A 14,174-nucleotide genomic window follows, 5' to 3' on the forward strand; every position below is an offset into this window, starting at 1 on the left:
AGCTCAATGCAAATATTTGGATACCCAAGATATTTGAGCTCTCAGATTACTCATTATAGACCTGTGGCTTAGGGTTAGGGTCACAATCATAAGGGATGGCCCGAATTTAGAAACACTCTGACCCCTCCAAACTCATTCCAACAATTAGCAGCTATGGGCTCCAGTAAACAGCTACTTAGCAATCTGAAAATCTAAATATCTGATGTACACAAAGCAGGAGTAGACAAAAAAAAAACACAAAGGCCTCAGAGACCTCTTTTCTACCAACAAAAGTGCTGGTGCTGGAGCCAGTGCTGGAGCCAGTGCTGGTTCCTGCAAATCTGTCAACCTTTTAAGAACAGACCAGTGTTTTCACTGCTTTAAGGATTCAGTCACTACATATGTGAATGTGGGTGTGTTCCACAAACGGAAAAAAAGGAAAAAATAAATAAATAAACACACTGCTCCTCACGTGGGATCGAACCAGTGTCTTCAGGGTCATGGTCCAATACATTACCGCTGCCCTGATTAGTGAATTGGGACACCACTGGGAAAAAACAACCTCATAAAGGAGATCGGGAGCCCAAGAACGGGTGGAAAAACGAGAACGGGTGGAAACGATAAGTCACACCAAGCACGAAATAGAGACAGGGGAGGGGGTAAACAAAAGCTTGCCAGAGAAGCATTTTATTTTTATTTTTTTTTATTATCGTTTATTGTGGTTCAAACAACCTCGCGGGCCAGATGTTTCATGCTTGTGGGCCACATCTGACCCACGGGCCAACTATTGCCGTCCCCTGGACTAGAGGATGACCAACACAAACTGTGCCTCAACAGATTCAGAGCTTCTGTTTCTGACTTTATATCTACAAGGTGGATCAGCTAGATAGGAGGGTCTAATAGAGTGGAGGACAGTGAGAGAGCACAGTGTTTAATTCCAGCAGCACTGCTGTGTCTGATCCATTCATGCCAGCACTACACACACTAAGGCGACATATAAGAGATATACTTGTTTGTGTTTGGCAATGCGTTCCCATATACGTTAGGCTGTATTGTAAACGTAACTGTTCTCATACTTATGTGTTACCCATGCATACTGCATTTTGCCTATGTTTTGGGTTCATTTCTAAAGGAAATACACAAGCAGTGCTCTAAACAGGAGTACGTGTGTGAGTGTGTGTGTGTGTGTGTGTATACTCTTCCCACCTCTCATATTTGGTCTGTGTTGCATTTGAAAATGGGTCAAGGTTGAAAATAGCCACACTGTCAATGACAGGTAGAAGAAAGCTTTTTTCCTCCATGTGTCGCAGGCATGTGTGTGTGTGTGTGTGTGTGTGCGCACTCACAGTCAGGACTTTGTTGGGGTTGTCCAGCGTGGTCCGTCTCTGGCATGCATACTGAGACACAGTGGGCACAGGACTGTCTGGCAGACGAGTCTTCAGCTGCAGAGCTGGCCTCTACACACAGACACAGAAATAGAGAGACAGAGGAAAGAGAGAGAGAGAGAGAGTGTGAGTGTGTGTGTGTGTGTGTGTGTGTTTGAAGGAAAAACAGAAAAACAGACAAAATAAAAAGGAGCTTTGAGATCTTAGTCTTTTAAAAACAATATTGTACTTATTACTTATTGAGTTTACTTTATTTAATTATTAAAGTATATAAAGTATATAGTGGTGGGCTTCTTATTGTACTTATTGCAACCTAAAGCCTATAATTCAATAATAATATGCAAAGCAATGCAAACTGGCTGAGTTATTCTACAGTTACAGGGCTGAGAAATGAAAGTGTGGAGCGCTGTGGGGTTTAATGAAATTATGCAGCTGGTTATGGAATTAATTACATTACACTGAAGTGCATTTACATTCAATTTACATTCAGTTTTTTACCACTTTTTTCACTCTGCACTCTAGCTGCTTTTATATTTGAGAGACAGAAACAAGCCAAAAATATAAACACAGAACACACAATTGCACAGTTACAACTTTCATATTCAAGTCTATCAATATTATATCTTTAATATGCATCCTATTATTCAAACACCAGTGCAGTAGAGACTAAACGGTCTCAGAACAGAATATCTGAATTAAGCTATGTCTAAGAAACAATGATAAATAACAGTGCAACACATCTGCTGCTGTCATTCAAAAAACATGTTACATGCTTTTTTGCCATTTTTATCTTGACTCTTGTAGTTGTTCTATATAGTCTATCAGAATTCCATGATGAAAGGTCTAATGCTTCTGTCAGGTTTGTGAAGCAGGAGCAAGGAGAGGATGCGGAGAGCGGACGCAAATGCAAGGTATTTATTATAAAAAAAAATGTTTTAACGTTTTTACAAATTTAAAGTAAAAAAAACTCTAAAACTCAATGGAGCTCACAGCAAATATTTGGATACCCAAGATATTTGAGCTCTCAGATTACTCATTATAGACCTGTGGCTTAGGGTTAGGGTCACAATCATAAGGGATGGCCCGAATTTAGAAACACTCTGACCCCTCCAAACTCATTCCAACAACTAGCAGCTATGGGCTCCAGTAAACAGATACTTAGCAATCTGAAAATCTAAATATCTGATGTACACAAAGCCTCAGAGACCTCTTTTCTACCAACAAAAGTGCTGGTGCTGGAGCCAGTGCTGGAGCCAGTGCTGGTTCCTGCGAATCTGTCAACCTTTTAAGAACAGACCAGTGTTTTACTGCTTTAAGGATTCAGTCACTACATATGTGAATGTGGGTGTGTTCCACAAACTCGAAACAGAAGTGCAGGGACGATTTGAACATCTTTTTTTTTTTGTGACGCTTGTACGTCCTGTCTTTTGGCCACTCACGTCACAGGTTTGCTGGTTCCAAAAACGCAAGATTGAGGGGCCAGAACAGCACTAATTTTTCAGTGATTTAGCACAGAACCGACCAGGAACTTTGCACCAGCACCATGCCGGCGCAGAGACTGAATATGGAACAGAAACTAGTTTTACAGCTTAAAAAACGTAATTTACCAGGTCTAAGAAACAAATATGCACCAGAAAGACAGTTACCAATCTGTAGCAAGACTGTATCAATCTTTTTTTTTTTTTAGTTGTGTAGCTGATAGTGTATTTAGTTTAATGTTGCATATTTTCATTGTTTTCTTTTCATAAATAGTTATTTAAACATTTATATAATAATGCGCTCAACATTTTCATTGCATCACTGTAATGTTTCATTTACTGTTCTTTCTTAAGTTAAAGTGATGCTGTTTTTTTTTTTGAAAAACATGCTATTTTATGTCAGTTAGTCAAAACAATGCAAAGTGTTTACAGTTTTCTAAACTAAACCATCATCATGTTTATTAAATAATTATATAATCAACTACATTTTATTGTATCATTGTAATGTTTCTTTTACTATTTTTTGTTATATAAAAAGTGTAACTATAAATAAATGCTGTATAGGTGTATATAAATCTCGTGGCCTCTTGGGAAAATTAATTGCACACCCCTACTCTAAACCAAGGACCCAAATATTTTCTAAGTCTACTCTCTTATTAAACTCCAAGCATGGCCTGAACTAGCTAAATAACTGGCTAAGTTAAATGTTTTTTGACTCTCAACAAAACACAGACAGGAATGAAATCAGCAACAATCAGACCCTTTCACTCATATCCATGTCTACATCAGCATGCAGTGAATGCAGAAAATGCTCCAGCTTCAATTTTTTCGAGAGCTTAAATCTAACCAAGTGAGTGTGGAGGACTTAACCTCAGCGTTAGATCTTCCAGGCATTAGGACAACACATTAACGGCTTCTCCTCATCACAGAGATAAGAAAGCAACACAATCGATTACTTCCCGCTGCCAGGCCTATAAAAAATTCACCAAGCCGTAATTCAATTTGCCTCCTGTAAATTGCCTTTTCATTTCAGCACTGAAATCACACAGCCTGTTGGTAAGGTATCAAAAGGGGGCTGCGCGTGTGACGTTAGTATTCTGGGGAATTAATATGCGATAGAGCTCTGTGTCAGCGCAAATTACCTGTAGAACGATCTGAGCACATTGTGACATTGCTGAGATCAGGAAATGTAAATGCTGCCGCTCCCGAGCTGTTCCAAGCCATTAAAGAGGCATTTAGTTACTTATTAGAATGGGAAAAGAGGGATATTTTTGTCTTGTCGAGCAGCATCAGCTATTAGAGGGAAAAACACTTCTACTCACTGCCTGTGGCATCATCTCCTTAAAAGAGCATCAGCTTACACCCAGTAACACCCAGTTCCCTAAAGCAAATTTCACTCTATATCAGAAACTAATCTCACGCTCTTGTTTCTCATTATGTTTCAGTATCAAAGGTGATTTTCAGTCCATGAGACTCTCTTGCTGTGAGAAAAATACATGCTGTGACTCTACCTCTAACTCTCTACAAGAAACAAAGGTACATAAACGCCTGTTGGAACAGTGTTTAATACTAAAACACCATGCCGACTCTAGATTGTTCTGACTGACTGTAATGTTGTAATCTTGTATAATACATAAACGTCATTAAAATACATTTATATGACTTAGGCTAGGTCCCTGTTTTTTTAACCCTCTTTATTTTCTTTCACGTCCATTATTTTTTACCCATACCAAATCTCAATATTTCGTTTGTCTGACACACAGCAAACGGCTTGCACTTCTTCAGGGCAGGTTCCCAAACTCTAATCCAGCCATACTGAACACTATTCGTTTATTTGTTGCTTTTTTAATCTTTTGCTCTTCATATTCACTTATTCATTCATTTTCATTTATGCCCAAGGCCTAGAGTTTCGTTTGCCCCACAGTCATTAACTGCATGGTCTGCTTCAAGCCAGGTCACCAAGCCCTAATCCACAGACATAGTGAACCTCACTCATTTAATTTTTCATATTCATTATTACTATGGGTTAACTAAGTGGGTTAAAAGATTGGCTGTCCTCCTATACTACCCCGCCTTGTTTCTGTTGGTTTTGGAGGTGACGGCGATGTGTAAATTGAGTAAACACTACCATCTCAGTCATATGCAATAAATATATATTGTTGCTGTCCAGTGAAAATTTCTTGATGGGGGCTCAGAGTAGTCCAGCGGACTAAGAAGCTGCCATTATGATCAGGAGATCACTGGTTTGAATAACGTAGCTTGCAATTAGCTGCCAGAGCCCTGAGAGAGCACAATTGGCCTTGCTCTCTGGGTGGGTCTTTCCCCTCATCACTCCAAAAGGTGGTGATGGTCAGCATAAGGCGCCTGTGAGCTGATGTATCGGAACCGAGTCGCTACACTGTCGTACTAATTCGAAAAGAGGTGGAGTCTGACTTCTCATGTATAGGAGGAGACATGTGCTAGTCTTCGCCCTCCTTGTGCTGGGGAAACACTAGTGATGGGGGGAGTACTGCTAAGTAGCTAAGTGGGTGGGTTATCAGCATAGCAAAATTGCAGAGAAATGTGGGATAATTATTATTTTTTTATTTCTTTATGAATGGACCAATAGAAATCATCCCAAATTACTTTTTTAACATAGACTTCCATTGAAAGTTGAAGTTGAAGGTTTTATCTCACACCTGTATAGTTGCTGTTTTGTTTTTCATTAGACAGAGACGATATGTGACTTCTTATCACATATAAATTATTAATTTGTAAAAAATAATCCTTTCTCCAAACAGAGATTATGAATGAGGTACAGTGCAAACCAGTGTACTTTGATTTACTCCCACCTTTTGTTTTTTCGATGTCTGTTTATGATGTTGAATTTATGTAACAAAAATGTACAAATGCCACCATCTATTTTAACATGCCCATTTCCCTTACTATACGCCTAATAATGAAGTAGACTTCTTTCACCAATACTTAATAGACAGTATGTAAATAATCTCTGCTCTTATTAGTTGCACTGCATTGCGCTTTGTTCCTTTGTTCAGAAGCAGCACAAGCCTAGACATTTAGGGGTTTTGTGAAATCACAATAACTGTTGAGAACAACTGTTGTTGTTTTTGCAGTTTAATTTCCTGGACAAGAAACAGAGGCTTTGAAAGTTTAAAGTTGTTTACACACTGTTCATGCTGGACAAACACACACACACACACACACACACATATATATATATATATATATATATATATATATATATATATATATATATATATATATATATATACAGTATATTTGCACATTACTGCTACTGCAAAATTGGAATGTACCTCGAGATATAGGAGAAATAAGAGACTGAGTTTGTGTGTTACTATGTGTATGTGTGTTGGGTGGAGAGAGGGGGGGGGGGGGAATACAGTTCTGTAAGAAAATAAGAGACCACCTAAAAATGATGAGTGTCTTTGATTTTACCAAATTAAAAACCTCTGGAATATAACAAGAGGAAGATGGATGATCACAAGCCATTAAACCAAGCTGAACTGCTTGAATTTTTTTAACCAGGAGTAGCAATAAAGTTATCCAAAAGCAGTGTGTAAGACTGGTGGAGGAGAACATGCCAAGATGCATGAAAACTGTGATTAAAAACCAGGGTTATTTCATCAAATATTGATTTCTGAACTCTTATGAACTTGGTTTTATTTGCATTATTTGAGGTCTGAAAGCTCTGCATCTTGTCATTTCAGCCATTTCTCATTTTCTGTAAATAAATGCTCTAAATGACAATATTTTTATTTGGAATTTGGACGAAATGTCTGTAGTTTATAGAATAAAACAACAATGTTCATTTTACTCAAACAAATACCTATAAATAGCTAAATCAGAGAAACTGATTCAGAAACTGAAGTGGTTTCTTTATTTTTTCCAGAGCTGTATATACAGAGAGACAGAGATAAAGAAAGATCCCAGTCTTACACTCAGGTGAGGGGAACACGTGCTGAGGATAATGATCTACACACGCACAGGTGAGCCCTGTTCATTCAGGTTAATGAGATCACAGCCCTCGGAGTGACCTGAGACGCGGTCATATCCCTCCTGAATGTGACCTTGCAGCTTCCTGTCTCTCTCAGATAGAGATTGATAGAATCCAGTGCAGTCACACAGACACACAGTTCCACCCTGAGCTCCGCTGCTGTAACCCTACCTATCCTGGTACCAGGTTACACACACACACACACACACACAATACTTTCATCTGTATATAAAGCAGATTACTGTCTCTTACCGTCCTGCTCCTGTGTCCTTATTCAGGTGAATTTACACTGACATACCAAAGGTCATGGGCAGCAGTATGTACTGTAACTTCATAAAGTCATAAGGTGTTATTTTATGGCACCGATTGGGAACCCCTACACTTGTATAAGTTGTGAGGTGTTAAAAATTGGCCAGCATGCTCATGGCAAGGCAATGTGAGTCATCAGAGTTCGAGTAAGGCCTGATAGTGGGTTTCAGATTGATGGAGCATAAATCTGTGGACCTGTCCTGGCTTGTATCAACCGTCCAGGCTGGTGAATCTTTCTGGGTTAATTTCTACCTATTTTATCTATTTATTTATTTCTTTCTTTATAACACTCATAATTTCAATGCCACTTTCACACCTACCATCAAAGGCCATCCTGTCTCTCCCACACTCAGCTCTACCTGCAATCTCCAGCCTCTGAACCACGATACAACGAATGCACCACACACTAACATCACTTCCACTCACGATCGAATGACACCGCACACGGCACTGCTGATCATGCGCATCCTTCCATGGCCAAAATTTACCCATCATCTAATGGCTACGTTTAGTGTAAAGTTTCTGATTATAGAACTAAAAACTACAAATGTAAGGTAGAAGATAAAACCCACAGGTTTTTCTTTATTGAAAAAGTCTTATTCTAATAATTTCATCATGTAATTTAGTACCTTCGATTAATTGCCTTGTCAGCTAAATTTTTTTAGCCTAATACTTATGTTTTTAAAATACAAATTTCATTCTATATCTTTTCTAATTGTGATTATTGGGAGACAGTAAAGCAAGGAAAAGTCTGAAAGTTGTTTTTGCCACACCGTTGCAGCAGTAGCTGAATAACATTTATTCAGGCTGTATTTAGCTCCATTTAATTAATAAAATGCATTGTTGGGAATCTTGCCCAATAGCCCATAATGGTGTAGTGTGACCATAAAAAAAGAGACTGTTACAGGAAAGGGCATTGGTTTAACCCAGTACACTACACCACCACTCACGCACTATGACTATTACAAATTCACTGTCCACACAGGAGCGACAATCACAGGCCAGTGGGTGTGATGGCTTGTACTCCCATATAAAGAAGCACATGGGAGGGAGCGAAATGAAAAATTGTAAAAGCATTGCATTTTTCACAATATCCAGTGGGGCAAACGCTAGAGGCAAAGGCGTACATGTTCACAAAGACAGCTTTATTTAACTTTGTCCCTTTTCACCAGCCTCCTACTCACCCATAAAATAACAATCCATTAGAAGTAGGAAGTCCATAAACACCTACATGGTGTTTATTCAGGTGAATTTACACTGACAAACCAAAAGTCATGGGCAGCAGTATGTACTGTAACTTCATAAAGTCATAAGGTGTTATCTCATGGCAACGATTGGGAACCCCTACACTTGTATAAGTTGTGAGGTGTTGTCTTGTAAGGAAGGTTAAAAATTGGCCAGCATGCTCATGGCAAGGCAATGTGAGTCATCAGAGTTCGAGCAAGGCCTGATAGTGGGTTTTGGATTGATGGAGCATAAATCTGTGGACCTGTCCTGGTCAACCGTCCAGGCTGGTGAAGGTGATGTAATGGTGTGGAGAATCTTTCTGGGTTAATTTCTACCTATTTTATCTATTTATTTATTTATTTATTTATAACACTCATAATTTCAATGCCACTGTCACACCTAGCGTCAAAGGCCATCCTGTCTCTCCCAAACTCAGCTCTACCTGCAATCTCCAGCCTCTGAACCAGGATACAACGAATGCACCACACACTAACATCACTTCCACTCACGATCGAATGACACCGCACACGGCACTACCAGAAAACTAGCTCATCATTACACTTCATTTTCCAAAACTATTTTTTTTGTGGCCCACCATGTAATGGCTTCGAAAATATCTGGCCACTTAATTGCCGACCCCTGGATTAGACCTTTCAGTGTGCTCTGTGGGAAGAATTTATTCACTAATTGGTGGGTATTTGTGCTCATCAGTAGGGGTGCAATGATTAGACAATATAATTGACAATGTCGATTATTTAAATTTGTCGACTACTTATTCCATTGTCAAATAATCGTTAATTTGTAACAATATTAGTACCACATTACAAAAAGTGCTGGGGACAGAATTCCAAAAGTGCCAAAACACAACAGATTACATAGTTAATCATTACCCTTTAAATGACTTTTAAATCTCATGTTTAGCTGTTTCTATCGTTTTTAGAGATGGAGGACATGTCAGAAATAATCGTTGACTAATCGACTAATCAAAATTTATCAGCAAATTAGACGACAACCAAAATAATCATTTGTTACAGCCCTACCCATCAGATTTACATTATTCAGAGCTTAGTTCTAAAGGTCCATGGTGAAAAGTGTAAAAACAGGGACTTTAAAAGGCATTGCCTGTGTTTCTCATGGCGGGAAAACAATTGAAAAAGATGTGTTGAGGTAAATGTACACGCGTTATTCTTTTACTGGTATAGTATATACTGATGTATTTTGAAATGTTGATGGCAAACTCCCTGTGGACTTGCTTAAAGTTATAATAAAACTCACAACACTATATGCTAAAGAAATATATAAATATATATATATGGTTGTGATTGAGTTTGCTTTCGAGGAGATGTGGTGGTCCACACTCTCTGAAGATAGCTAGAAGACAAGCGCACATCAAAGACCATAACTCTTCAGCGACACAAAGAGAGAGCGAGGGTTGCGGGCGCGCCTGGCGGAGGTACAAGATGGACAACTTCTGTCTCTCCTTTCCCCCACTGAGAGCACGTGGTGAGATTGATGTGTCTGCGGAAACGGGCAGCAGATTTCTTTATTTTCAGCACATATGCTCACGGAAGCCCCTTACAGTGCAGTCCAGGGGAAAAGAAATCTGTCTTTAGCGTTGGTTAGCGATGCGCTAAGAGCGCAGGCGCAGCGCTGATGGGTCTATTTGGCACAGGCGCCCACAGCGCCGAGCATCACTCCGCTGCTGTCAGGCAGCGAGGGATGAGGCGATATGAAATGTGGCATCGTGGCCAGCCCAGGAAATGCTCCCCATTATTTCCCAGCGTACAGATAAAGCTGCTTTCAGACTCTGTAGCTGACAGTGTAATTGAGGCATTGGGCTTGTTTGGGGTCTGTTTCAGAGAAACACTTCTACGCACTCTCAGACAAACAGAGAGAGGTGAGAGGAAGTGAAGAGGACTGAAAGCTTTTTACTCAGCAGGACTCATACTTTAAGTAATATTGTGCTAGCCATACTTCTGTTAGGCTATTTAAAGGTAAATTTTTTTTTTTTTTTTTTTCCATTTCTTCATAAAAAGTAATGATAAAAACCTGGAATTTCAACATCTGCAGTGCAAATATAGCCATTATTACAAACCAAAACAACAAATAAACTTGGTAAACTTTTCTTCAAATATTTTCTTAATGTTCATCTTGGTAAAACAGTGATAACTTGAGTAAAAAAGATGTTTCCCTATTTTTTTCTAATACCCTCTATGTATAGTACATATAAAATTTTAAAGAAAAAAATATATTTTAATTATTTTAGATTCCTCAGACTATACACCATGCCTAGATGACAGCTTTGCACATCTTTACTGGATTTTCTCAGTCAACTTTATGAGGAGAGTCACCTGGAATGGCTTTCACTTAACAACTGTGCTGAACTTGAGTTTACGAGTTGAATTTCTTGCTTCCTAATGTGTTTGAGAGCATCAGTTGTACAGTTGTGAAGTGATAGAGTTGGTATACAGTAAATAGCTCTATTTGAGTAATGTTCTAATCCATATTATGTCAAGAACCACTCAACTAAGTAAAGAAAAAAATCAAGAACCACTTCAGTTTCTAAATCAGTTTCTTTGATTTTTGCTATTTATAGGTATTTGTTTGAGGAAAATGAACATTGTTGTTTTATTCTATAAACTACGGAAAGCATTTCTCCCAAATTCCAAATAGAAATATTGTCATTTAGAGCATTTATTTGCAGAAAATGAGAAATGGCTGAAATAACAAATAAGATGCAGAGCTTTCAGACCTCAAATATTGCAAAGAAAACAAGTTAATATTCATTAGGTTTTAAGAGTTCAGAAATCAATATTTGTTTTTTTAAGCACAGTTTTTATACTTTTTTTCTTGACATGTTCTCCTCCACCAGTCTTACACACTGCTTTTGGATAACTTTATGCCACTCCTGGTGCAAAATTTCAAGCAGTTCAGCTTGGATTGATGGTTTGTAACCATCCGTCTTACTCTTGATTATATTCCAGAAGTTTTTTAGTTTGGTGAAATTAAAGAAACTCATACTTTTTAAGTGGTCTCTATTTTTTCCAGAGCTGTGTTTATGAATATTTTATATCAGGACCCACAATATAACATAAGACATTTTATTTAATACAATAGACTGTATTGACTCAACATGTGTGCGGCCGATCACACTTTCAAATAATAATAATAATAATTTCAAACAATTTTAGAATTATTTACTCACTTCCATCCTTACACACACACACCTACACTGTCACGCACCTACCAAGCTTAGTACAACTTGAAGCTCCCCTAGCCAAACATATTAACCATAGTGGACAACACCATTGTGTCCCTAGCAAATTATAGTCACACTATAGAAGCACTAAACTCTTAGGATATCTGGAAATAATTATACTCAGTTTATTGTATGTAGAATACTGGTACAGTAGGTTTAACTATCTTTTTTTTTATTATTATTTACCATTATTTTGAATATGCAGTCCTCCCTCTCACTTTTCTTTTTCCAAGGTGTCTTTATTTATTAGTTTATTTATTTTTCTGACAATGCCTGAACAAAACACTAAGTAAAATCCCTTTGGGCTTACAGCTCCACCTAGTGTTCAATATATGCATACTCAATCTGAATAAACTTTTTTCCAGTCTGCATAGAGTTCTGTATAAAGTGACACATAGTCTATATAAGCTCATACAGCACCTTATCACCCTCACCCAGTCTCAGCTGCCTTTCACTGAGTGCACAGATCTCTCCCACCCAACTCAGCTTCTTAATACATCTCTCTCTCTCTCTCCCTCTCTCTCTCTCACACACACACACACACATTCAGGGCTTATGCTCACTTGTATGCGATGTTGCTCCTCCACTGGAACAGGCCTGTCAGCTCTCATACTCTCAGTAAACCAGGTGATGTCCAGGACATTGGTTTTGTCCAGCTGTGGAAGATTCTGCTCCTCTAACCAGGGCCACAACTCATTTGCTGACATGCCTTCAGCTACAATGTGGGTGACTTTATCACTGCAAAGATGAGAAAAGTTTTAGAGATTAGAGTTATTTTTTGCTGGGAATAGCAGGATACTTGTCCCCATTTTTTTAAAACACACTCTCCAGAGAAGAACAAATGTTATAGACCACTAAGTAAGTTAAATAAAGAACTTTTGTAGTCTTTTGTTTTTCACCCCTGGTATAAAAAGTTTGGACACACCTTCTCATTTAATGCGTTTTCTTTATTTTCATGATTTACATTGTAGATTCTCACTGAAGCATCAAAACTATGAATGAACACATGTGGAGTTTTATGTACTTAACAAAAAATTACCTGGCCTCCACAGTCACCGGACCTGAACCCAATCCAGATGGTTTGAGTGAGCTGGACCACAGAGTGAAGAAGGCAAAGGGGCCAACAATTGCTAAACACCTCTGGGAACTCCTTCAAGACTGTTGAAGTTCATTGAGAGAATGATGCCAAGAGTGTGCAAAGCAGCAATCAGAGCAAAGGGTGGCTATTTTGTAGAAACTAGAATATATATTTTTTAATTATTTCACCTTTTTTTGTTAAGTATAAAACTCCACATGTGTTCATTCATAGTTTTGATGCATTCATTGAGAATCTACAATGTAAATAGTCATGCAAATAAAGAAAACACATTAAAAAAGAGAAGGTGTGTCGAAACTTTTGGCCTGTACTGTAAAATATATTGTAAGTAAATAAAAGGATATGTATTGCAGTGTCAGTGAGGATGGGGAAATAAGAGCAAGTCATAGTCCTATTAAGAACCTTATTCACCCTCCACACTAACACCAGAAGGCTGAATAAACGCCACAACTAAACTAATTTAACACACATGAACACATAACCCACATATACCGCCCTCACAAGCATCACAAAAAAAACATAAATAGGTGTTATAGACTTCTTTTGATTCTCTTGATACTTGACAGGGCACAAAAAGGTAAAGAAAAAAATTAATCTGTCAGACATGCTTTTGGGTCAGCTAATGTAAATCATTAATTAATCAAGTTTAATCATCAAGTCTTCCGTTACAGAGAGTAAGAAGTCAACTAAGTTTAGCCATATAAACTCATATATTTAACAGTACATTTGTACAACTTAACTGAACCATGTCAGATTCAATTCACATTTCTCCCAAATTCTAAATAAAAAATATTGTCATTTAGAGCATTTACTTGCAGAAAATGAGAAATGGCTGAAATACCAAAAAAAGTTTTCAGACCTTAAATAATGCAAAGAAACAAGTTCATATTCATATGTTTTTTAATCACAGTTATCATGCATCTTGGCATGTTCTCCTCCACCAGTCTTACACACTGCTTTTGGATAACTTTATGCTACTCCTGGTGCAAAAATTCAAGCAGTTCAGCTTGGTTTGATGGCTTGTGGATATCCACCAAGGGTTTTGAATATCAAAACAATTACAAATCCTCCCATTACTGGACTTTATTTCACTCTTTCTCTGATGTGTTTAGTTAAAACATTCTGTTCCTCACAGCTGGGGCAACCTGGGAATTCCCTTCACTGAAAACAGAAGCTGTTTAGTGGAGCACAACTATGAGCAACTACACAGACAGAACACCAGCAGTCAAATCTGTCACAAACACACCTCCATAAACACACAAACACCCGCAGAGCCATCCAGAGAGCCAGCCACTCCTGTTTTTGTTGCTCTGTTTAATTACAGTGGCAGTGAGAGCAGTCACCCGTACATAATTACCCCCTGAGTACAGATCCACCACTAAAACCCCACAGAGAGAGGCAGCAAAGCCCCTAGCAAGAAATCCCG

At 38.3% G+C, this 14,174-nt stretch overlaps 1 protein-coding gene across 1 annotated transcript in view; it reads right to left on the reverse strand.

Moving 5' to 3' along the window:
* Window positions 1-14,174, reverse strand: part of dntt (deoxynucleotidyltransferase, terminal) — a 191,565-nt gene that overhangs the window by 171,828 nt on the left and 5,563 nt on the right. The window contains exons 2-3 of the mRNA XM_049481653.1: window positions 12,216-12,390; window positions 1,326-1,436 (exon numbers count right to left, since the gene is read on the reverse strand). Coding sequence (XP_049337610.1) covers window positions 1,326-1,436; window positions 12,216-12,390 — 286 coding nt within the window. The remainder of the gene's footprint in view (window positions 1-1,325; window positions 1,437-12,215; window positions 12,391-14,174) is intronic.

The sequence above is a fragment of the Astyanax mexicanus genome, chromosome 7 (assembly GCF_023375975.1).
Source record: "Astyanax mexicanus isolate ESR-SI-001 chromosome 7, AstMex3_surface, whole genome shotgun sequence".
In the NCBI taxonomy this organism is placed as follows: domain Eukaryota; kingdom Metazoa; phylum Chordata; class Actinopteri; order Characiformes; family Acestrorhamphidae; genus Astyanax; species Astyanax mexicanus.